This window comes from Nelumbo nucifera, chromosome 8, assembly GCF_055504915.1.
Source record: "Nelumbo nucifera cultivar China Antique chromosome 8, China Antique-T2T, whole genome shotgun sequence".
Lineage (NCBI taxonomy): Eukaryota > Viridiplantae > Streptophyta > Magnoliopsida > Proteales > Nelumbonaceae > Nelumbo > Nelumbo nucifera.
The window spans coordinates 16,237,862-16,262,580 of NC_142656.1; the positions used below are offsets into that span (position 1 = coordinate 16,237,862).

General features: G+C 34.8%; 1 protein-coding gene across 1 annotated transcript; it reads right to left on the bottom strand.

Moving 5' to 3' along the window:
- Positions 1 to 3,983: 3,983 nt before the first annotated feature.
- On the bottom strand, positions 3,984 to 8,974 carry LOC104592638 (heptahelical transmembrane protein 1-like). The gene is made up of 4 exons (XM_010252075.3): positions 8,413 to 8,974; positions 8,196 to 8,288; positions 5,617 to 5,674; positions 3,984 to 4,946 (listed from the first exon to the last, which is right to left on the bottom strand). Exons 1-4 carry the CDS (start codon positions 8,712 to 8,714, stop codon positions 4,227 to 4,229), a joined length of 1,173 nt encoding a protein of 390 aa, XP_010250377.1. The 5' UTR covers positions 8,715 to 8,974; the 3' UTR covers positions 3,984 to 4,226.
- Between the last annotated feature and the right edge of the window lie 15,745 nt (positions 8,975 to 24,719).

The window sequence follows — 24,719 nt, forward strand, 5'->3', positions numbered from 1 at the left end:
ATCAGAATTAAAATTTATTAGAATCTGAATCTGAATTGAAATAGTCTATTCCTGTAACTTATTTGGTTTAGATAGGAACCGGAATGAAAATTGAAATTAATTGAAATGAGATTTTATTCCCAAGGGAGGGAGGAGTGACCATTTCTCAAATGGAGGAATGTCATTCTACTAAAAATGAGAATGAAATTCTGATTCCATCCAACCAAACAGTTGGAATTAAAATGGCTCATTCTAATTCCGATTCCAGACCCTTAATCCCGTGAACCAAACAGGCCTTTAAGTATTCAAATTTACGCTTGTTCATGGCCAGCCAAGCATAACCTCTCCACAGTTTTTATTTTTTTTTTCTTGCTCCTGTGGACTGTATCTTTGTACTCCAGCTTCCAATATATATGAAAATAAAAATGCATTGGAATCCAAGAAATGTCAGGTGTTAACCACCTACTATAAGTGATTTTCTCTTCTCTTAATGCTTGTTTACTTCTATTAGTATCTGAATAGTTAGGTCAGTACTCAGTAGGGAGATAACAGGGTGCACATGAGACCCATTGGCACCCCACAGTGCCAAACAACTAGAATGTGTTTGGTCAATGCACGCTAAGTTGTTAATCCAACTATATCACCTCTGTTAATGGGCATGACCCGACATTAGGGCTGTATGGATCGGATTGAATCGAATATGTTTTAGATTCAAAATTGATTTGTTTTTATTTGGATTCTAATTAAATTCAGATTGAATATATAGTATAGCGTTAATATATTTAACTAAAAATGATAAAAATATTGCATATTATTAATAAATGAATTAAAAATAACATGTATTATGAACAAAATACATTGAAAGAAAAATTGTTTGGGTTATAGGAATAGGGGTTTGGAGTTGAAATTAGAATGGACCATTATGATTCCCATCCTTATTCCTAGTTGAATGAAATTCTCCCATATAAGGGAATGATCATTCCCTCCCTGTTGGGAATGAGAGTCCATTCTTTCGATCCCCATCTGAACCAAACAAGTGGGAAGAATGGCTTATTCCGATTCCAACTGCTAACCAAATCAATCCTGAATTGAATTGGATTAGATAGAGGTGGATCCATGTTCAACCCAATTGTAAATGGGTCGAGTTTGGATGACCTATAATTAACAAGATAAAATTCGAATTCGGGTATATATGCAGCACTACCCCCAAATTGTAAATGGATCTTTTCTTTGACATTCAGTTTCATGGTAGCAATTCCGGGCATGAACTCAATACGCTAGTGAGATGAAGTGGCAAGAATGGAGGTTTGTCATTTGCCATTATAGTAGCTTTTATCTCAACTGTGGAATCGGAACCATGTGCAATACCTTTGCTTAGATTGGACACATTGTTTTAAGTAATAACTGCCATTTAATGTCTGGCATAGTGGCCTTAATCTGAGAAACGTCAAATGGAAGATTCAACCGCTAAGGAGAAACGTTACTTTGATAATGATAACTTCAGAAACGATTCTGTTTAGTTAATCAGTAAATTGTTGTGATGACCGCTTCTGGAATATTAGTTTAGTCGAATGAGAATCAGTTCATGAGTGATTAAGCTGGTCAATTACAAGTCAAAAACTTCAGAAATCTTTTACTCAACTATAACACTTGAGATTTAAAATTAGAAACCATGGGCACATTAAATTACAGCCTGCAAATTAAGTTGCAATGCTTGAGTCTGAGAGTGCTTAGTTAAGCTAATTCTGGGCCGCTCTGTCCTTGGTCCCTAGAGTTTCAGATTTCCCTGAAACCCACCCCGGATCCCAACTAAAGGTCAAGTAAACCACTTCGACCAAGGTGAGGCAGGATGGGGCCTCACAGGATGGGTCAAATTGCCATCTCTACTCAACATCATATGGGGATGCGTAAATAAAACCATAGTTTTTAAAACCGAACTGGTCAGGGCACCGTTTTTCGGTTTGGCGGTTCAATCGTCCGGCTCGAGCGGTTCGACCCATGACATCATAAATAAATAAAAAACAAAAAATACTTATGTATAATAAAAGATACCATAGAAATTTTAATAAAATACAAAAAGTACAGAAAAAAGAACAATATATGAAAAAAATAAAAATAATAAAATACAGAAAATACAAAAAAGTACAGAAAAAATTCCAAACAATATAGAAAATTTTCCAAAAAATATAGAAAAAATATGTAAGCAAGAATATGTAATGAGCACCTGCTTTTTTGAGAAGAAAAAAGCATATCAGTTCAGAAAAAATTATCTGAACATATTTTGAGAAGAAAAAAATAAAGAAAATTCAGAAAAATATATGATGAGACCTTTTTTTCATAGGAAATGAAGAATAAGAAGGATAGAAGAAGAAGAATGTGTTGATTTTATAAAATTTAAGATATTCCTTGCTTACCAGTTCATGTTTTGAAGCCTTCGAGGGTACAAGACTGCATACATCTTGTGTATTGAGTCAGCAAGCTCGTCATCCGCTGTTGCAAGTGCTGGTGTCTGGTGAATCTTTTCGCCGTCGGACGCCACTGCAAGTGCTTGGGTGAGGGTGACTCTTTTCGCTACTGTAAGTTCGTCGGTCGCTGTCGGTGTGTGATGCCATCGGATGCCGGAGTTGATGGCCATTGCAGGTGGTAGGGTGTGAGGGTTAAGACTTGAGAGGACTGAGGAGTGAGGAGGGAACTCGGGAAATAACCCTAAAGGCTAAACCGAATAAGGGACTAGGATTCGAAAATTGAACTGGTTGGGATATAATTGGTATTAACCCGCAAACCGCTGCCCGGGTCGAACGGTTTAGCGGTCCGACTGCCCGGGTCAGCGGTTTTTTGACTTTTCAACGTTTTTTTTTTTCAAATATCCAGTTTCTAGTAAAACTGGACCCGGGTGGCTAACCGATTATCGGTTTTTCCGGTCCAATTGTCCGGTTTGGTCCGATTTTGAAAACCATGAATAAAACTCTGAATGGAAAATGGTCACCTCATCTGAGCTTGGGCCTCATTTTGAAGTCCCATATTTAAAATTGGACAGCCCAAGGTTTTTAAAACCGAACTGGACAACGAACAGTTTAGGGGTCTATTTCTTGACCGTTCGAACCGAACATACGGCCCATTCTGGCAAAAAGATAAAAAAATGACCAAAAACTGTTGGACGGTTCGATAGCTCGGGTTAGCAATTTGCTGATCAAATCAACGGTTTTTGGCCAAAAGACAGCTCTGCGGTAAAATGGAACTGGTCAGATGATTGATTCCCAGTTTTTTCGATCCGACCGTTTGCTCCTGGTCCGGTTTTGGAAACACTGGTCCAGCTTGACTTACAAGCAAAGCATTAGCCATCAATTTGTTATACATGTTTTGCTGCAAAAAAAAGGTTAAACCAAGGTTCAAAATATCGATATGCCCGATACACTGGTAGGGGCATATCGGGTGAATCGATATTGTTTTTTGGTGTGTTTTTTATTTTTTTTGCAACCGGTTCAGGGGGACGGTTTAGGGCTCCTCTACCCCTTGAACCAGTCAGACCCCCGATACACCCATTGTAGGGGCGTGTTGGAGGGGTCCCGGAATGACACGTATCGGCCTATACGTGTCGATACTTTGAACCTTGAGTTAAATTAATCCCATGTGTTGCTTAAGGTGGTGTTTGGCAACATAGTTTGTTTTATTTTTGAAAATAAAATCAACTGTCACATAATAAAAATTATTAACCCCTAAATGCATGTGAGAATTATACAGAAGAACCAAGGTTCAAATGCACAAGCATGCGTATTCGCTAGATGTTTCAATATTATAAAATACCAGTTTTTATATTTTTTACTTAGAGATTTTTCAGGGGGGGTGTCAATTTTAAAGGTAATTAACGTTAAAAATTAAACTTTAAGGAAAAGCTTTAAAAAAAGGTGTTTTGATCAGTCCACGATACAGTACAATACACTCGATATGAAGGCGTATCATATCTAAATTTTGAACCCTGAAACATTGGAATGACAAAGAGGCTATCTAAACATTTTCATTCCTTAGTGGTGAGAATTGATGCAATAGGTAATCTTCCTTGTACACAAAACTAACTTCATAATCAATTTCAAATTCATTGTGAATTTGATTTGGCTGTTTAATTATGATACAATAAATTTCTTTCTCTCAAATCATCCATATTCACACCTTCAATAACCATCTCTAAGAACTGATGCAACAACTAGTTTATTCACTGCATCAGTTTTAATAGCTAGTCCTTTATGACACTACACGGATACAGTGAATGAAAGGTTTGTAAAGGTTTCCTTAGACAGCTTACTACACCCTACAGCGTTGCGCCATTCGACAAATATGAGTGCAGCTCCGTAGTGGGCTAGGGCGCCCATGATCACAAAAACATGGAATATCTGGTGGCTGTGGCCGGCCAAGTCGAACCACCCTGGTCGCCACCTCTCAGGAATCCGACTAACATAAAAAAAGGCCCCAGTGAGGTAAGATAATGCCATGACTGATTCATAAACTAGTGTTATGGTCCGTCGAGGCTCAGACCAGTTGACAACCGTAGCATGGGTTGCCGGAATGATGGCGAAGAAGCCCATGGCGATGAAGAGCAATGCTCGAAATGAGCGGAATTTACCGGACGATAGCGACGGAGAAAACAGTGTTATGACAGTGAATATGCCCAGCATTGTGATCCCAGCGAGGTAGACGAATTGCCAGAGGGGGGCACACTGGAAAATGTAGTAGACGGGAGGGAAGAAGGAGGTGACGATCATGACTGCAATCCCCAAGTAGTCCATTCTCAGCATTTGGACAGTCAAGCTGTGTGAATGGCAACTGAAGAGGTGGCAAATGCCGCTACAGAGGAGGCAGAACATTGAGCCTGCTAAGTAGACGAAGAACGGCCATCGGGCTGCTGTGGTTACTGATGATGTTGGTGTTATCTCAGCTTCTACCATCTCCAATTCAACCAGTCTTGTTGCTTCCTATAACAGTTTCAGAGTGTTAATGCTTCTTCCGGGCATGGCTACTCGGCCTTCTCACTTAATGGATCAGTCTAGCCCAATACATAACCAGCCAAGCGGCCTAAGCCCAGTTATATGGTTGGGCTTGGGCTGAAAATTAACTCCCTAGAGGGCTTGAGCTTGACTTTTGAATAGGGATGTCATGGACCGGGTTTAGGTTGGATCCATCTGAATCAAAATCAATTTGAAAAGGTTGGACAGTCCAATAAGACATTGAATTAAACCAGTCCAGATTTAATAGTCCAAAGTATTTATTGGATTGGATTATACCTATTCCATTTATAATGGATTTATATTGAATTGGACCGGGTTGAATTAATATATCTGGTCCATTTACAGAAGATAAAAGTGAGGTGTTAATGAACCAGGTTTGAATTGGACACAATCTGAATTAAAACCATTTTGAATAAGTTGGATGGTCCAATAAGACATTGAATTGGACCCATTCAATTCAAAATATTTATTATTGAAATGCATTGGACCTGATTCATCAGTAATGGACTCATATTAAACCGGATCAAGTTGAACCAATATTCAATCCATTGACAGCCCTACTTTTATCGTATTGTGGACCTACACCTACATAGACCACTCCCGTGACTAATTTGAACCAGAAAATGGACTGGCTTACCAGGATGAAATCTTTGGAATCATTAAAAGCATTTGTTGCTGCAGCCACAGGGAAAGACCTGCCACAAACATATGATAGATCCATAAGAGTTTTTTTTTTTTTTTCACCAGAACTCTCTAACCTGGACTGTCAGATTTGACTAAAGTGATTTCAGGGAAAAGAAGATTAATACCACTACTGGTCCCAGACGAGAGATCAAATCAGCCCCCACAATGTCACACAGCACATCCCCGCCCTGTATTGAGAATATGTCTGGATGATAATACCAGAAGTGATGATATCATCATCGGGAGATGTTCCTAATACACAGTAGGATTGTACTGTAGGACGTTGTGGGGGCTGATTTGAATTCGTCCAAGACTGGGCTGATGCCCGTTCTGTATCTGGATTTGGGCCTAGTACAGTAGTGCTTACGGGCTATAGCCCATTTCCACGCCCAACTTCCACCAAACACCAACCGGGTGGAACTGGACCAAGAAATATCTGCTACACCCGTAGACATAGTCTTGGGCTGGGCTAAAAATCATGCATCACAGCCTTTCATGTATTGATGTGGTCCTACTTTGAGTTGGATGAGATAACGTTAAGGCTGTGTTTGGTTTGAAGGAAAAAGTAGAGAAAGGAAAGGAAATATAGGGAAACCTTTACAAACCTTGTATAGGTTTACCTATGTTTCCCTTCCTTTCCCTAATTTTTCCTACAGACCAAACATAGCCTAAGTAAGACCACAAAATACATCCAAGACTGATATTTCAGGTTCTTACTCGAAGAGAACCAGTTTCCCTTTCTTGGGAAGCTTTTTGTCTGATTGACTGTATTAAGTCTCTGATTGCCTCCTTTTCTTTTGTTAAGTTTACTTTTGTGCCTAGGAGTTATAATAGGGATGCCCATAAGCTTGCTCCGGTAGCTAAAGGTTTGGATTCGGAGTTTGTTCGCTGGAACAGCCCTCCTTGTATAAAACAATTTGTTTCTTCTTTCTGTTAGTAGTATTTTCTTCTTTTTACTTATAAAAAAAAAAAACTCAAAGCTATGTCATGAGATCAGATCAGCGCCCCACAGAATCTCTCACTCGTGTATTGGGAACATCTCCCATACCCCCATAATAAATAGGGTAAATTACAGATAAGTACCCTGTACTTTGGGGGTAGTGACAGAGGTATCCTGAACTTTCAATTGCAAGAATTGAGTACCTTAACCTCTTAGAAATAGACACGAGGGTCCATCTGTTAGTATTCCATCAATTAAATATTGCATAATGTAAAAAATACCCTTCTTGTATATTTTTGAGATCATTCTATGGAGTAAAATCATCACTAGAGAATGCCATCGTTGGAAAATATGAATATGTTATTTGCTGTCTATGTGAGAACGTCATCATGAGACGTTTGGTTACCTTAGAAGGTTCTAAAAAATACACAATAAGGATATTTTTGACATTATATAATGTTTAGCTAATGAAATACTAATGGATGAATTTATTAGTCTATTTTTGAAAGTTTAGGATGCTCAAGTGTTACAATTGAAAGTCTAAATTATTTATCTATCACTACCCTCAAAGTACAGGATATATCTGTATTTTACCCTTCCGATGCAGACCGAGATATGTATGTGGGGGCGCTTGTGAGATGCCTTCTGTGGGGCACCAGTGTGATCTCCTATGCCATGGGCATAGCGGATTTCACCTCGAATTAGACCATATGGGTCAAGAGAGAAACGCTACTGCACCACAAGTCCACATCCCTTGGCAGGCTAGCTAGTTAGGCTACCTGCCTTTGGTGTGAGTGGTGGCCAGCAGTTTTGAGATCGGCTTTAGTCAGTACAAGGTCCGTTTGAATTTAGAAACCGGATTCAGTCATTGCAATACCCATTCGAACAACCATTATAACCTTGTATTGTGAATATCTCCCCATGAAATAAAGCACATAAGTATGGACTTGCACTGACTGAAGCCAATCTCCGTTCGAACAGATTTTTTAGCCTTCCACTAGGAATATCTCCGTACCTATGTACCTTATTTCATGGGGAGATATTCCCTGTAAGGCCAAAAAGGATGTTCAACTGTTCAAATGGGCCTTGCAATTGACTAAAGCTGACATCATGATATCCAGCCGTATATCAAGAATATCTTCCCATGAATATAACATATAAGTACTACACGAGAAAATGAAAATGTGTGGCTGGATGCCATGCTCTCAGCATATTAAATTTTTTTTTGGCAGCAGATCTGGGCTTTGGAAGCTGACCATTTCTAAAATGGACAGAAAATGGAAGGAAAATTTTGTTTTATTTTTCTTGGTAAAATGGATTTATAAAAAATTCCAAGTTGTTATAAGCTCAAATACAACCCTTTCTGATTTGTTTTTATTTTAACGGTGAGGAAAACCAAATTTTCATTGAAAAATGAGAAAATATAAGAATCTGAAAAAATTCCAACCCATCTTTGCATTGAAGCCAAAGACACCAAGGAAGCAATCAAATCAAACAACAATTTATACAAATATTTTCACTTTTTAAAACAAAAAAAAAATGAAAAATAATAAAAAGAAAATTAAGAAAGAGAACGTTTTAGTTAAACAAACCTGGTAAATTGGCCGAGGAGATCCGCTACTTGTGGGAGTTGCATCAGATTCACCATCGTCAACCCCAAGAATAGGAGAAACCCTAGTAGATGCCTATACCAAAAGAAGAATGAACACAAGAAAAGATTAATCTTACAAAGAACGCTGATAATGGATGAAATGAACCCACTGCATATGGAATGAATCAGAATTTGTGAAGAAGAAATTTAGTACGTACGTCCAGACATTGAGCGTTTCGTTGTGCCAACGAAAGACGCTAGCGGCAGCCTCCTTGAGGGGCCAATTAGCTCTGTAATAATCCAATATGTACTCGTTATCCTTCATGTAGTCTGGTAAATCCTTGAACGATACCAACCGGTATCCATTTGCTTCGCTTCTCTTATTGTTTTTCTTTTTCTTGTTCTTCAGCTTGTTCTTCTTCTTGTTCTTCTGGGTCGTGTCTTCCGACGAAATCAAACCGTGTATCTCCATCTCCATCCCTCCTTTTCTCTTCCACACCACTCCCTCACTGAAATCCATCGTCTGAACTCTGAACACCACCTCAAATTAAATAAACTATATTTTTCAGAGGGAGGGAGAAGGCTCTCTCTCTCTGCTTATCTATTGCAATTTCGACATCAAAGTTAGCCAACTACCCAGCCCAACTGCAGCATTTAAATTCTCTCTCTCTCTCTCCATAGGACCAATCAACCAAGAATATGCTTAATTCATTTCTTTTACATCTTATATCCCCAACAATATTCATCACCCTTACTATCTTTGAATTGATGAACTACTTCTTACATGGATTCTAAGATCAATTTGAGTCTCTGCAGATGCTGGATATTGATATTAATGTGTAATTTGGTCAATTGATATTAATGTGTAATTTGCCTTAGCTGTTTATTGCAAATTTCCATATAAAATATAAATCGTTTTGAGTGTGTTAGTAAGATACCAGCCAAAGCCATATGGGTTTGTCAGTCTAATCGGGTTTTGTTGGATGGTAGCAACTACCCATTAATGGGTTTTGCCAAGTCAAACAAAATCGTGTTTCATCTCTCCAAGCTACTCCCATAGTTGTCAATGGTCCGGGTTAGCCCAACAGACCCGAACTAAACCGATCCTAACAAGATTGTATGTATTTGTCATAGTCTTTCTATAGGGGCCGGTATGGATTAATTGCATCTCGGTCTGAGTGGTTTCTTATCGGTTCGAGACTGGGTCGATCCTGACCTACCCATTGGCAGCCCTATCCGGTTCAAAGTGGAAAATCTTTATCGACTTGAGCTAGGGCTGTTCATGGGTCGGGTTGGGTCGGTTTATTGAGATTTTTTCAACCGACCCGACCTGGTTGGGTTACTTGAAATTGAAATCAAAACCGATCCTGTGTTAAGAAAAACCAATATGGTCGGTTTGAGTCGGGTTGGGTCAGTTTGGGTCGGTTTCGGCTCTAAGTTCAACCATGCTTGAGCTTGAGTTGAGAGAATAAGAAGATGGGAGTTGGGAGAGCCAAGTTCGAGTGATGTCTTGAAGTTGAGACTTGAGAACTTGAAATTTCAAATTTTTGATTCTTGAGAGTTAAATTGTATTAGAGATTGTGCTTGAGTTGAGGGGCGGACCAAGTTAGAATAGAAGTTATCAAGAAAATAGAAAGTCAAACTGTATTAGAGAAATAAAACTGAAATTTGTATATTTCAAGAAACCTTCTAATCTAAGTAAAAAATGACACATAATTCCAAAAAAATTCCATGTCTAGTTGTCTTACAATACTTGCCATTAATGTCATTCCTAACTAGAAGATTAGAAATTAAGTTAGGTTGTAATTAGGATAGAGACAACTTAGTTAAGTAGGAACTAAGTAGGTTGTAACAACTAACTAGGAACTAACTACTAAGTCGGTTCGGTTCGGTTCGGTTTCGATTTTCACACATGAAAACCGAAACCGACCCGAACCATCGGTTTATGATTTTTTACAACCCGAAACCAACTGGTGCTGAAGAAAACCGGGCCGACTCGGGTTGGGTCGGTCTGGGTTGGTTGGTTTGGTTGGGTTGGGTCTTCTTATGAACAGCCCTAACTTGAGCCATGCCAACTCTCACCCGGTAAATAAATTAATGGGTTTGGGTCATGGAATGCAGAGTTGCAGACCTCTTGGTTGGGAACCAGTGGCAAAGGAAATTGGTTTTTTATTAGGGTAAATTACAAAGACCCCATTTTGTTAGCTTTTTGTTAAAATCCACAGTTATAATATTTTTTAATCCCCATACTACCTTTATAATAAGAAAAACACTGTTCATCTTCCCTGACCTCACAATACACGAATAGGATGGAAATGGCAGCAACGAGGATGGAGTGCTGGTTTAGTAGGTGGAAAACTCCTCCAATCCAAACCAACCAACATTTGGTTGATGGAATTGGCCTCAGGGTTGTTGTTAATTCACTTCTTGGAGTTTGTTGATGGAATGTCCCTAAAAAGGCAGCAACTTTTTTCCAAAATGACGAGGCATGTGACATCTGCAGACGATGGCAAGGAATCCAGAACTTTTATCACTGTTCGAACTGGTCCATTTCCACGCAGAAAAAACACCGAAAGTGGTTTTGGTACCAATCGTCGAGATTTTGCTGGTGATCGGAGACCTTTCATAGAGAAATTGAGCAACCAGAATGAGAACGACGAGGAAGCAGAGGTTGAACTTTAAGCATTTCATCAGATCAGTGACGATAAAGAGAACCCCGGAAACCTCAACTACGGTGGGATTTTGATAAAAAGAGGCATGGGCTTTGTTTTTCTAAAGGCAAGTTTTAAGTCTTACAAAGAACTAAAGAAATCTAGTAAAACTAGTTTTGTAATTTCTGAAACCAAGGCAAGTTTTAAGTCTTACAAAGAATTAAAGAAATTGAGAGTGAAAATGCAACGAAAACACATAAACTAGTAAAGGAAGATTTCAAATTAATTATCAAATTCAATTCAAGAGAATTCTCCATTTCACCTCCAAATCAGAACCCAAATTCTCAAATGAAAACGTAGAGGAAAAGGCAAAAGGATAATCAAATAAAGAAAGCAAGCTTAAGTAATTCAACAGATCTTGAGCCTTGGAAGCAAATCACAAAGTCTAAGAATTCAAATTCAAAGAACTCAACCAAAAATAATGTTAACTAGAAACCGATACAAGCACATAATTTTATAATTAAGAAAGAAACTTCAAAGCTAACGAATCAGTCAAGAAATTTTACCTGAATTGTAGCTGGCTGGAGTCGAGCATCAACGGTGACGATCGCAGATGCAGCAGCACTTATAGTGTCCATGGTGTTATTGACGCCCTTCATGTCTCCTCTCGTTAATCAATACTACCCTAATTTTATCCAAAAGCAATGGTTCTTCCCTTGCCAATAATGACTCTAAATCCAGCTACCTTGGTTCTTACGACTCCGATAAAACCATAACTTTCAGATCAAGAAAGAACTCAATCACGGTAATCCGAATTTCGTACCAAAACCAACAAAAGATAAAAACGGAGAGAGAGAGAGAGAGAGAGAGAGGAGTAGAGAAGAGAAACAAGTAAGGAACATTAATCTATAAAAGAACTAGAAAAGATCAAAGCAATCTTGATCTTGACTCGTGGATGTCAAACAAACAATAACTTGGATTTGCAATTAACTATTGAGCTAAAAAGTTGATTTACAGAAAAAGCCCTTCATTAGACTCCTAATTTCTTGTTGTAATTTGCAGAGTGTAACTACCGAATTCACAAAGGTATTCCTGGAAGAAACAATAGTAATTAATAGCAACTCTGAGGCCAATTCCGTCAACCAAATGTTGGTTGGTTTGGATTGGAGGAGTTTTTCACATACCAAACCAGCACTCCATCCTCGTCGCTGCCTTTTTTATCTTGTTCGTGTATCGTGAGGTCAGAGAAGATGAACATTATTTTTCTTATGATAAGGGTAGTATGGGAATTAAAAAATATTATAATAGTGGATTTTAACGAAAAGTTAACGGAAATGAAGTCTTTGACTCATAGTCATAGTACAATGGGGTCTAAGGGGGTCTTTGTAATTTACCCTTTTTATTATTAATTAAAGTAGGAGACATGACATCAAGATCGTTTTAGGAAAATCATGGTGACGTGTTGAGTTAGGTTAACCCTAAATCTTAACTTCTGTCCATTCGAGGAGATTGTTTTTGGCCTGTCTATTCGAAGAGATGGAAGCTGAGTAGCCTGATTTGTTGGATCCCACAAGCCACAGTGAGTCCGGTTGGCTGCACTTGATTCCTGTGTTAGGAGCTGTTTGACCCATGAGGCCTATACATTATGTATCCAGCACAAAAATGTATTATGGGTTCGATTGAGAATGTTCGGATTGGTCTTTTACCAAAAATTGAATGGACATGGTCCGAGAGCCCGAGTCCGAAACTGTGTATAAACATGGTTTTGAAAACAGGATTGGACAGGACGGTTGGGCCAATTAACTCTGGAACCTGTTAGGCAATCGGCTCCGTTTCATCTTAAAATTGTTCTTGGGGCAAAAATCATTGATTTGGTCAGAAATCAATTGATTTGGGCAGTTGAAACGTTGATCCATCCATACAGACAACAGTTTTTTATTATTTATTATTTTTATTTTAATTTTTTTAAATCAAAATGGGCCATCCGTTTGAACCGGATGATCGGACTGTCTGGCCCAGGAACAGTCTCCAAAATGGTTCCATGTCCAGTCCGAGTTTTAAAACCTTAGTGTATAATGCTTTTTTTTTTTGAGAAAATGTATAATAATGTATAATGCTAACTTTTTCTTTTGAACAAATGTATAATGCTTACTTTGAAGCAATCTGAACCGCACCCCTAATATTTATGCACTCTTAATTGGTTCCATAGCCTATTGTACATGTTGTCTTTGTTCTTGGTTTATGTGGACTCAATAATAATGCTCACAACAGCCATCAAGGCCATGTTTGTTTGCCAGAGGGGGTAAATTAGTCAACCTAATAATTGATCATGATCCCAACGTTCATTTGCTGTTATATTGGATTTTACGGTAAGCGGAAATGTTTGAGTATTAGTTACCTCCCTCCCGCTTCTCTCTTCACCCAAATAGCTTGTACAACAAAATAATGCTGGAACTATATTTATTCAGACAAATTTAACCTAGAAAACACTTGATCGGGTAAATTCACGTATCTAAGTAAAAACAAATAGGGCCCAAGAGTATATATCCCATAACCATTCCATCTGTCATTTCATATCCATGAGTGGATTGTTATTATTGGAGTTCAAATCAGCCCGATTGAGAACATCTTCCGATGATGACATAATCATTTCTGAGATTATTATTGGAAGATGTTCCCAATACACGATAGGGATGTACTGTGGGACATGGTGGGGGACTGATCTGGTCTCTTATTATTGGTTAAACAGCCCCTAACATAATTGGTTATGGAGCCCAACCACCTTATTCTATAGCGCGCCTAAACTAAATAAACGGTTAGGAGGATGTGAGTTATAATTAATAAACATTGATAGTTATATGGTCCTAGTAATTTGGCCCACCAATGCTTAAAATATAGATTTTGATATATGAAAGACATGCTTCACATCTCAATCAATAGAAAAGGGGTCGCAAGGGTTATATATATTGGGAAAGGACTTTGGATTGGACTTTCATGCTATTGTTTCTTAGGCTCAATTTCAAAGGAGTACAAATACAAATTTGTAAAGGACACAAACATTGTATTTTGTATTATTGTATTTGCAGTTTTGCACAGTACATAATTGTATTTGTACTCCTTCCAAACTGAGCCTTAAGACCATAGGAAAATGTAGATTTATTGTATTTATAGAACGAACACCCCTTCTTTCTGAAATTTTCATTAGATGTTTTCTACTTTTTTTGTCTAAGCATATAGCGGGTATAAAGAGGGCATACATATCCTTTACTCTCATTTCAGAAACTGCTCACTTATAACCGTTCAAAAACTATCAGGGTTTAGAGAATTCTATCCATGAACTTCTAAAATATATCTTAATTAGTTTTTGGATAAATGAATTATAAAAAGTGACCATAAATTATAAATAATTTTATCTTAGAGATACTGCCACATACAAATGCACATACACCGTTTACTAGTTGGTTTAAAGTATTGATATACCCTGATACATCGACAAGAATGAATAAAAATACAAAAAAGAAATTCAACAATGTTAAATTTCAAAATTTCAACGTGAAACATTGATAGAGTTCTACTATACTAAAGAAAAATTAAAAAAAAAAAACTTTTGTGATATCATAAAAAACAAAATGAAGCCAATCATCTTTGAGAAGGTTGGGTCACGGCTGTATTATGATGAGCTATTGCATACCACAAGCAACTGACTTACCAAATTCATGGGTGGTATTGGTTGTATGGCTTTCGCTTTATCATATAATCAAATTTGTTTCTGCACTCTAGCATTTGCCTTATAAATTCTGTAATGTGGGTAGTTTAGTGTTGAACAACAGTGGTTGATTTTGATTGAATATGATTTATTGACCGATGATTCTACTTTCTCGTGATAGTGATATATCAGACAAGTTTTTTCTTCTGCCACATCTCCTACCCATAAAAGAAATAAAAGAAAAGAAAAAAAAATGTTATCATGGGCCCAAGAAATTAAATGATTTATCTTGCTTAGGAATGGCAATGGCGTGGGACGGAATCTCGGTTTACAAGAAAAAATCCATCTGTGTCGCCGAAAATTTATTTTATTTTTTATTTTTATTTCATTTTAGAAATTAAAAATAAAATAATTGCAATTTTTATAATTTTATTAAAATAGACCTAAGTGCATCAAATATATTCAATCATATTTTAAAAAATATTAATACAATTTCATTAAGCAGTTTGTAAAAAAAAAAACATAAATAATCAACATAAATCCCAAAGAGAATCAGAAAAAAAAAAAAAAAACGCCATCCCCACTTGCCACACAAAAGCGGTTGCTTTGTTATAATTTGTCATCATCGTAGCTTGATCTGCTGAACAAAGCTTATTTTACAGCTCTTAGTATAGATTCCAATCAAATGGTTTACAGTTGATGTCCTGTCATTCTTTTCTGCTGGAGGTTGGTAAGATCAGGCCTTGTAATACAATATAAGTAAGGCGGCTTCAAAGTAATTTAAGGTCGGGCTTAGTCCATTAAAGATCATATGAGGCCCATTAATGGAAATAATATTTATTGTAAAAAAATCCATAATACATTTTTTATATAAACAAATTATATACATTTCTCGTCTACCATGGGGCCCACTTAGCCAACCTAATCCATGTGCACCACTAGTTTGCACAGGACATAAACCCCTGTGCAGTTAGTGTTGCTTGTTTTCCAATTATATTTCACACTTCATGTTCATATTTGCACTGGTGTAAATGCATTAAAGTGCAAATGGAAAGAATTTAATGATAGGGCTACAAGTTGGGTTGTCTAATTTGAAGAATTTCAATTATATTGGACTTGGATTAGGTTCAGGTCTAAATAAAATTTTAACAAATTCTTAACCCAACTTGACCCAAATGGCCAAATTACAACAAAGTAAATGTTGGTTTACTTTTTCTTCAAAATTGATTTTATTTTTTCTTTGTTTGTGAGGAATTAAATGGGTTTCCTTTTTTGTATGAAAGAAAATGATGGCAGGAGAAAGAAAAGTTTGTTTGGATTATAAAGTAGTTTGATTATGATGCTGGAAAGACATGATATCGGAAAAACCTATAATCAATCAACCCACATCATAAAAGTGTTAATCAATCAAGTGGATTTTCATCAAAATTCATCAGGGGGTGATTGGTCAAAGCCTTTCCAATATTGTATCTTTCTAGCATCATAGTTTTTTCTTAATACTCCCAACTTTATATGAAAAGAGTTATATTATTAATGGAGAGAATTAAAAATGACTTTGATATTAGCTCATGACCAAAATCAACTGAAAATAATTTGTATGGAAGTCAAACCTTTGACTCTTTAGTAAAGATGTAGCATTCAAACCAATTTTCTCAATACATAAGAAAATCAAGTCAGATCAGATCAGATAATTCTGAGTTTGATAGAAGTGAATTCATATTTGATTCGATTACCCATGGCCATGTCTTGAAATTCGGTGAAGTCACTCAATGTTTTATGCATATTTTATATTGTTATTTGATGCCAATTAGGCACCGTTATATGTCATATATGCTATATAGACAAAAAGATGAAAACATTATTTTCAGTGCAAGAAACATCAAGATGATGTCTTTTTTTTTTTTCCAAAAGTTATTCACATCAAAGCATTCAGTTAGATGGTGTTGACATGGACCAAACACCATCTAGAAGACAAACGGGATTTCCTACTCACATAATTGAGAGATGTGTGACTGCAATTCACCACAGATAGAGAGTGGATAAGAAAAGTGAATAGAAAATCTGGGTTCTCTAGATGATACTTCCAATGTGCTTGATAAAGTTATCCTTACATTACTTGACAATTCACATATTTTTTAAATGGTTACAACATAACCATAAGAGTTTCTTTTGTGAAATAATTCAATCCGTAAGCAGTGTCTTCGACCCATTATTATCCGGCCGATTGAACCAGTGACCCAGTTACAATCCGATTCATGTCAATCTCTAACCCATTATATTACATAAAAAACCGTTGACTCAGTCAGTGATCACGCATTAAACGGGTTACTGGTTTTGTGTTATTTTAATTTGTTAAAATTTTTTATAATGATGACATCACAGGCTGACCAGTTGACTTGAATGATCGAACCGCAAATAACCAGGACCCGAAAAAATCACTGGGTCAGCCAACGGCTCAACACACTTTCAAGCCTTCAATGCAGAGCGTATTAATCAATGAATTCCTGTCCAATTCAGTAAATTTTGGTTGAATTATTGAATGCAGGAACTCAGCTCCACCTAAACATTATAATATACCACATTTTTTGCTACGATGTGAAGTGTTAGCTTTTTCTTCCACCAATTGTGGTTAAGGAGAAGAGAAGAGAGGACCCATTTACATTATGAGGCAACCGCCTTTGTTGTAGAGTGTTGTTTGCTATTATTACTACAATCAAGAAAGAACGAAACACGGGCAATTCTCAGACTGAGCCCTGCTTTCATACACTAACAATCAACCTAATGATCCTCTTTAAATCAGAAGTATTGAATGGTTGGTAGCAAATCTTTTTCATTATATGCTTCTCCAGAATTTGTTTGTAGTGGTGTAAGCAGTGTTTTCAACCCGTCATTGATCCAACAGTTGAACCATTTGAATAAGTCTTCTTTCTGGGTTTGATTTTCCTAAAACCAAGAATTTGACGGAAAAAAAAAATGATGATTTGATTAAAACCCATTTGACCGGAGCGGTTGAATCATTGACCCGTTTGATTCAGTCACTAGGTTATGGATTATAGATTATGTGTATATACAGATTTTTGGAGTCCATAGCTTTGGACTTGATTGTTTGATTGGGGTGATCTTTATATCAATTAGGGGTAATTTTTCGATATCTATGTATTCTAAGGCACCCCCTCTATTTTTGGCAAAGAAATCCCGTTTTAGCCTCAAATTCCAATTTTAACTTTTTATTTATAAAAAATAAAAATCTGACCCATCTAACCCGAACAATTGATCTGGTAACCTGGGACCTGGAGGCTAAAACGGTTCAGCCTCCAGACCGGCTTTTAAAACATTGGTGCAAGAACATTTGATGAGAGTGTAAAACTGTAAATGCAAAACTGAGGAGAATTTGTGTTCTGGTTTGATTTTGCAATTAATATGAATATGACTTGTCTTTGTATTGAAAACGAAAGTAAATTTGTTTTTTCTTAATATTTTTGTATTCAAGATTTTCATATTCAGTTATCCAATTTAATAAGAAAAGGTCTTGTCTTTGTATTGAAAATGAAAGTAAATTTGTTTTCTTTTCCTAATATTTTTGTATTTAAAATTCTTATTAAGGCTCAAGGAGTACAAATATAAATATGTAGAGTGCAAAACTATGTATTTTGTATTTATTTGTACTGTATATATTTGCATTTGTACTCCTATCAAATTGAGCCTTAATAAGAATATGTCTTGTCTTTGTCTTGAAAATAAAAGTAAATTAATTTTTTTCCTAATATTTTTGCATTCAAAATTTTGATCTCAAAGTTGATCAATGTAAAAAACAATCACATTCCAGTCTTGAAATTTTGTGAAGCAAGTTTGCATTCTCACTTTTCGGCCAAATTTGCATTTATATTAATCCATATATGTTTTTTGCACTCTTACCAATAGGGATGTTCATTATATGGTTCAAACTGCAAAACTGAACCGAACCAAACCATAAATCATAAACCAAAATTTTATATACATACATATATATAACTATTATATATAATATATCTAATTGGAATGCATAAAAGTATAAATATATAATGAACATTTTATTTTATAATAAAATAATAAATAAAAATTTTAAGTTTTAATTTTTAGGAGAACTATTTGGGCTTTCTAATTAGGTTAAGCTCAAAAGAATCATAGAATGGTCCAAAGTCCCCAAATCGTATTAAAAACCGCACCAAACCATAATAAAATGATTTAATTTCCATACCAAAATGGTTTGATTTGATTTAAAAATGTCTCAAACTGTAATTTATCGGTTTGGTCTGAGATTTTCTCCAAACCTCATCAAACCGGACCATGAAAACCATTACTTACCAAACACAGCCCTATTTATGTTGGGCTTGGCCATTTTAAATTTTAACAACTGCTCAACTCAAACCCACTCAAAGTTGCACCCCTATTTCTGTTGGGGTGCTTCCTTCTGCCAAACTCCCTTTGTTTTCCTAACGAAATTGGGAGGACAGCAACTGTCGTTCAGGATAATCAAACATCATATATGTCACTTCAAATTTTCTCTCAGAGGTTGGAACAAATATAACAAATCTCAGAATGAACTCTGCCTGTTATGACAAAACCTAATCTGTACCTTTTTTTTTTTGGCTAATGAATAGGGATGCAAATGGTATCCAATTTTGGGAATTCGAATTCAAATTATATTATTCTTATATGAATTCGATCCATTTATAATTGGATGGAATATGGATCCACCACTACCCCAACGGATATAATCTGTTTATATATATATATATATATATATATATATACAATCTACTTCCACTTCCACATGCATTGCACGTGAGAAATTTTTCTTCATATTAATTACTTGAATTTTAGATATATCATAGTTAAGGTAGAAATTGAAAATTAGCAAAAGTAACAATATGATTAAAAATAAACTTAAATATTTATTATTCAATTACGATATCATGGGTTTCTTTGAAAAGTTGGACCATTGACCCACTATCTAGATAAGCAAATAGCTTTGCTTTTAGATTAGTTTTGAATTATGAAAAATTATAGTCGGAGCTAGCTGTACATTTAAAATTAGACTACAAGTTGGTCCGTAAACCAAAAAAACTTTGACAACCGGCTCTGCATTTCAAATTATAAAAACCCTCGCCATGTCATCAAAGGCTTATGTGGATATTGCCAACATGGGACTCTTACCATGTTGGACACAACAAAAAGCTTATACTGAAATTTCCCTTTAATGTTGGGTGACTGAAAAAAAAATGTTTTTAGTTTCTCTCTCTCTCTCTCTCTCAATCTCCCTCACACTCTCTTATGCATCTTTATCTACTCAACGATTATGTGATTTGAAAATAAATAAAAATAGTTTTTTGTTTTTGTATTTACGTTCTATATATCGATTTCTCTCATTCTCTCTCTACTTATCGTTTTCCCTCGATCTCTCTCATTCTCCCTTAATTTCTATTGTTCTCCCTCAGTTTCTCTCCCGCTTCCTCTTTCATTTTTTTTTTAATTTTCTTACACACTTATATGGTATTAATTAGATTGTATAAAAGAACATGATACCAACTTGGTATGGTTCAAAAATCATTACACCAATTTGATAGAAATTCATAAGAAGTTCTTGGCTATAAAATTTACACCAAATGATAGAGATTGAGGGAGAAAGAGATATTGACTGAGAGGGAGAGTGAGGGAGAAGAGTGAGAAAGATTAAAGGGGAACAAGAGAGAGAGAGAGAGAGAGGTTTTGATTTGGCTATAAATCGAAGTTGAGAGAAGTTGGAGAGACAGACGGAGTGAGAGATCGAGAGATGACTATGAGAGAGAGAGAGAGAGAGAGAGAGAGAGAGAGAGAAAAGGGAGGGAGATTGAGAGACAGAGGGAGTGAGAGAGAAACTGAAAACCTATTTTCGATATAGGTTTTTTGCTGTGTCCAACATAGACTAAGAGTCTCATGTTGGCAACAACCACATAAGCCTCCGGTGACATGGTGGGGGTTTTTATAATTTGAAATGTAGAACTGGTTGTAAGAGTTTTGTTGGTTTTTGGACCAACTTGCAACCTAATTTTAAATGTACAACTGACTTTGACTATAATTTTCCCTTTAAATTATATAAAATATTTTTTACTTACCACACTTAATTTTTGTTTGTCTATGGTATCATTTGACTCAAACCACTAACCCACCATTTAAAAATAAAAAATTGTTTGATTTCTAGGTTGACATTAAATTTTGTATTACATTTCAATCATTATTAAAATTATTTCTTATGTATAAAACTTATTTTTGTTCAATATAGTGAATGCACAATATTAGAGATGTACCCAACATTTTATTATATATATATATATAACATTAGATATGTGCCCAAAATTTTCTCTAACTTTTTTATTTTTGTGATTCTATGTATTTTTATTATTTGGCTATGACATCATTTTATTTCTAGGTATATTTTGAATTTATCATTCCATTTTCATCATTAATAAAAATACTTCTTACATTTCATAGTTATTTATTTTAAATTTTTATTATTTAATTATGGAATTATTTATTAATCCATTTGACCCCAAATGGTTGAATTGCTTACCCACCACCAGGAGGGAAGAAAATGGTTTTGTTTTCAAATTACTTTTCAAAATATTATTTTTATACTATTAAAATTAATTTTGTTGATTTAATTATAATAATTTAATGATGAAAAAAAATATATCTTAAATATAGGATTTAATGAGAGAGTAGGAAAATATTTTTATTTCCTATTGGTTTTAAATTCCATTTCTATTTCCATCATTAATAAGAATGTTTCTTATTTATCATAATTATTATTGTTTAATATGTATGTTAAAAATGTTGCCAATTTTTTTATTTCTATTTTTTAATTTTATTATTTAATTGTGGTAACATGGATTAGTTGACCCAAAATAATTTAATTTCTTACCACCACCTAGATGAAAACACTATTTTTGTTAGGTAGATTTTAAAAGTATAAGCTTTTGGTTATTGGAATTATTAATTTATTTAAATATGGATTTAATTAATAGAACTTAATGATGAGAAGAAACAAAAATGACTTAATATATGATTCAATGAACATGAATGCAAGTTAATAACTTAAATGTTGATTTAATGAGAGAATTGAATGCATTGAATATCTTTAAATTACCTCTTTTCAACTCATTTAATATCAAGAACCGATTACCCTATTTGCCCTTATTTTTTATCAATTAATTTAAATATAGAAGGGTAAATTTTATCCTTAAATATAAATAAATATATATATATACTTAAAATTCATATTATATCTATTAGTGAAGTTGGCCTGAATGTTGCAATTTTAATAAATTATCATAGGTTTAAATTTCATACAAATAATTTTCAATTCATTATGTTCATAAAATATTAGTCATCTTTAGTTCATTATATTAGTAATATACAATATTTTGGCCATTTTTAGTCTAATTTATTTATACTGTTCATATACGATTATAATTCGAATTTGATTCAAATCCTTTAGATATCTGATGCATATGATTTAATTCAAATCCAAATATAAACGATCAAATTTGGATGTACCTATCTGATTCCATTTGCAACCCTACTAAACTAATGAACTATGAACCTACTCTGCGCTTTTAACTATTAAATCAAATTCTCCTTTATAAAATCTTTGGTTATCTTAACCTCCCCTTCACTTTTATCGGTTTCTCTTAAACTTTCTCCAACTTTTCAAAACCTCGACAATTCCCTGTCGTCATTTTTAATCTTTCATCTGTCACCTTAATAGTTATTTAATATCAGGAATATTAGGTGTTACCATGCATACTAAGCTTTTTTTTATTTTTATGTTTTCATAATTGCTTTTAAGGGATTGGTTTTAGGCTTACCTACCCCTGAAACTTGTCAAAATCAGAAGCACCCCTTCTTTGGGGTTTTGAGGGCCTGAGGATAATAATAATAATAATAATAATAATAATAATAATAATAATAATAATAATAATAATAACATAAAGAACTTTTTTTTCATTATTACATTATTCATTCTATTTTGGATAAAACAGATTGTTACCTTGTACTTTTGGGGTAGTGACATTTAAGGGTTTTAACTTTTAAGTGTAACATTTTAGTATCCTGAACTCTCCAAAGTATACACTTAAGTCTAACCCCATTAAGTTCATATTACAATGAGAGTTAAAATTACTAAAATGTTCATGTTTAGATTCTCATTTTTTTTTATTGTTCTTCTTCTGCTACCTTGGGATGCAATCCTGTGGTGGCACAAAAGAAACACCAATTCATAGAATAACAAAGTAGCTTAAGTTTACACCTAAGGCTCAGTTTGGAAGGAGTACAAATGTAAATATGTAGTAGAGTGCAAAACCTTATATTTTATATGTATTTATACTATACATATTTGCATTTATACTCCTTCCAAATTGAGCCTAAATAGAAGCATCTGAAAACAAGCGAGAACATTTGAGTTCTCTAGTGAAGCCTCCAAACAATGAGGATAGATGGATATTTAGTAATTCTTACATGTTGGTTTTTGTACCAATACAGATGCATTGCCCATCATAATTTTTTGCTGCCACCATTTGAATTTGAAGGTAGATGAAAATGAAAAGAGAGTTTGAATACAGGCATTTTTATAATTTCATTCAACGTCAGTTTTAACAAAATTGGACATAAATGTATATTTCTGAAAGTTTAGGATACTAAACTATAATAGTTGAAAGTTTAGGCCCTCAAATGTCATTGTGCCCAAAGTATAAGATATATAAATTGCCTTTCTTTCGTCGGCAGACCTGATCACATGGCAACTTCGGGATTTTTTTCTGGCTAAAGCAAATTTTCATGTTCTTGATGTGTCACTTTCAGAAATCAATGGAAAAATTTGAAAACAAACACAATCACATTGATTATAGGCTAAACCCACGCCTCCTCACAATGTGCCAGCCAGTTGGTTGGTATCGTTTCCTGCTGGTCGTAGTGGAGACTTGGGATCAAATCCCGCCTACACCTGGGTTGGGGGATTATGGGTTGGGGATGGGTTACCTCCCGTTGTATATCCCTTTCAAACGATACCAAAAAAAACCCATGCCTCCTCGCAGGCCTAGGCGGGGGCTATGCCTACTTAGCCTGGAACCCCTCAAAGGGGAAGTGTGGCATAAAAAATTAACAAAAAAAAAACACTTATTTGACTTAACAAAATACAAAATAAACATCAAATTTAAAAGAACATCCCAAAAATTTTAATTCATTTGAATTTCATGCATACGATTGATCGTATATGAAGTAAAAAATAAATTGAAAAAATATAATGGAATTGGAATAAATAATATAATAAAATTGAAAATAAAAATTTAAACGGGCATTGAAAAAATCACAAATTACTTTTAAATAAAATTAAAAAATATATAATATTATACAATTATTGAGTATACAAAAAAGATTGACTTCTTCAACTTCAAGTTCCACCTCCTCCATCTCCCTAATCTTGATTTGCATCATCAACATCTAGTGAACCATCAATTGAAGTACCATGCCCTCTCTAATTAATCTCGTAGTATGTCTTAAGCATGAAACCAATCCTTTAAAACATATGTACATCTCCAAGCATTCTTCATTTATGCAACTTCTCTTGTCATCCAGACTTGGATGGAATTATGGACACCAGAGGGGTTAGTAAATGGTGTGTTATAGTGGCAAAATGCTAGATAATTTTTTTTTCATACTTTTCCACAAAGCTAAAATATCAAAGTTATTTAATTCCTCGGGGTTGAGGGAATTTGTTAAATTACTAAAATTAGCTTTTAAATAAAAATAAAGTTCAGTAAATGAACTTGATGATGAAGGGGCAATCGATTGTTGCATTTTATTTATTAATGTGCAAACTCTATCCCTTTCACTACTATAACTAGTGATTCCATTAGTGGAAGTTGTACAAGTTCTCCTATGTCCTGATATTTGTGATTCATATATTATACATTTCAAATAATAAATTTTTAACTTCATTTTTTGTTCTAATATCAATTCCCACATTTTCAATAATAATATTCAAATAAAACATCTACACCATCTTTTCTAATCCTAGGATCTAATATTTCAATTAATCAATATAAAGGAGAAATATTTTTTCAATATCTTTTAAATTTAATTTCCTTTGTAT

What these genes read in the sequence shown, in the direction of transcription:
- LOC104592638 (XM_010252075.3), bottom strand. Translation starts at nt 8,714, where the DNA reads ATGGATTTCAGTGAGGGAGTGGTGTGGAAGAGAAAAGGAGGGATGGAG. An exon ending in CTCCTCGGCCAATTTACCAG is followed by an intron (nt 5,675 to 8,195) that starts GTTTGTTTAACT and finishes TGTTTGTGGCAG; the next exon opens with GTCTTTCCCTGTGGCTGCAG. An exon ending in ATTCCAAAGATTTCATCCTG is followed by an intron (nt 4,947 to 5,616) that starts GTAAGCCAGTCC and finishes AAACTGTTATAG; the next exon opens with GAAGCAACAAGACTGGTTGA.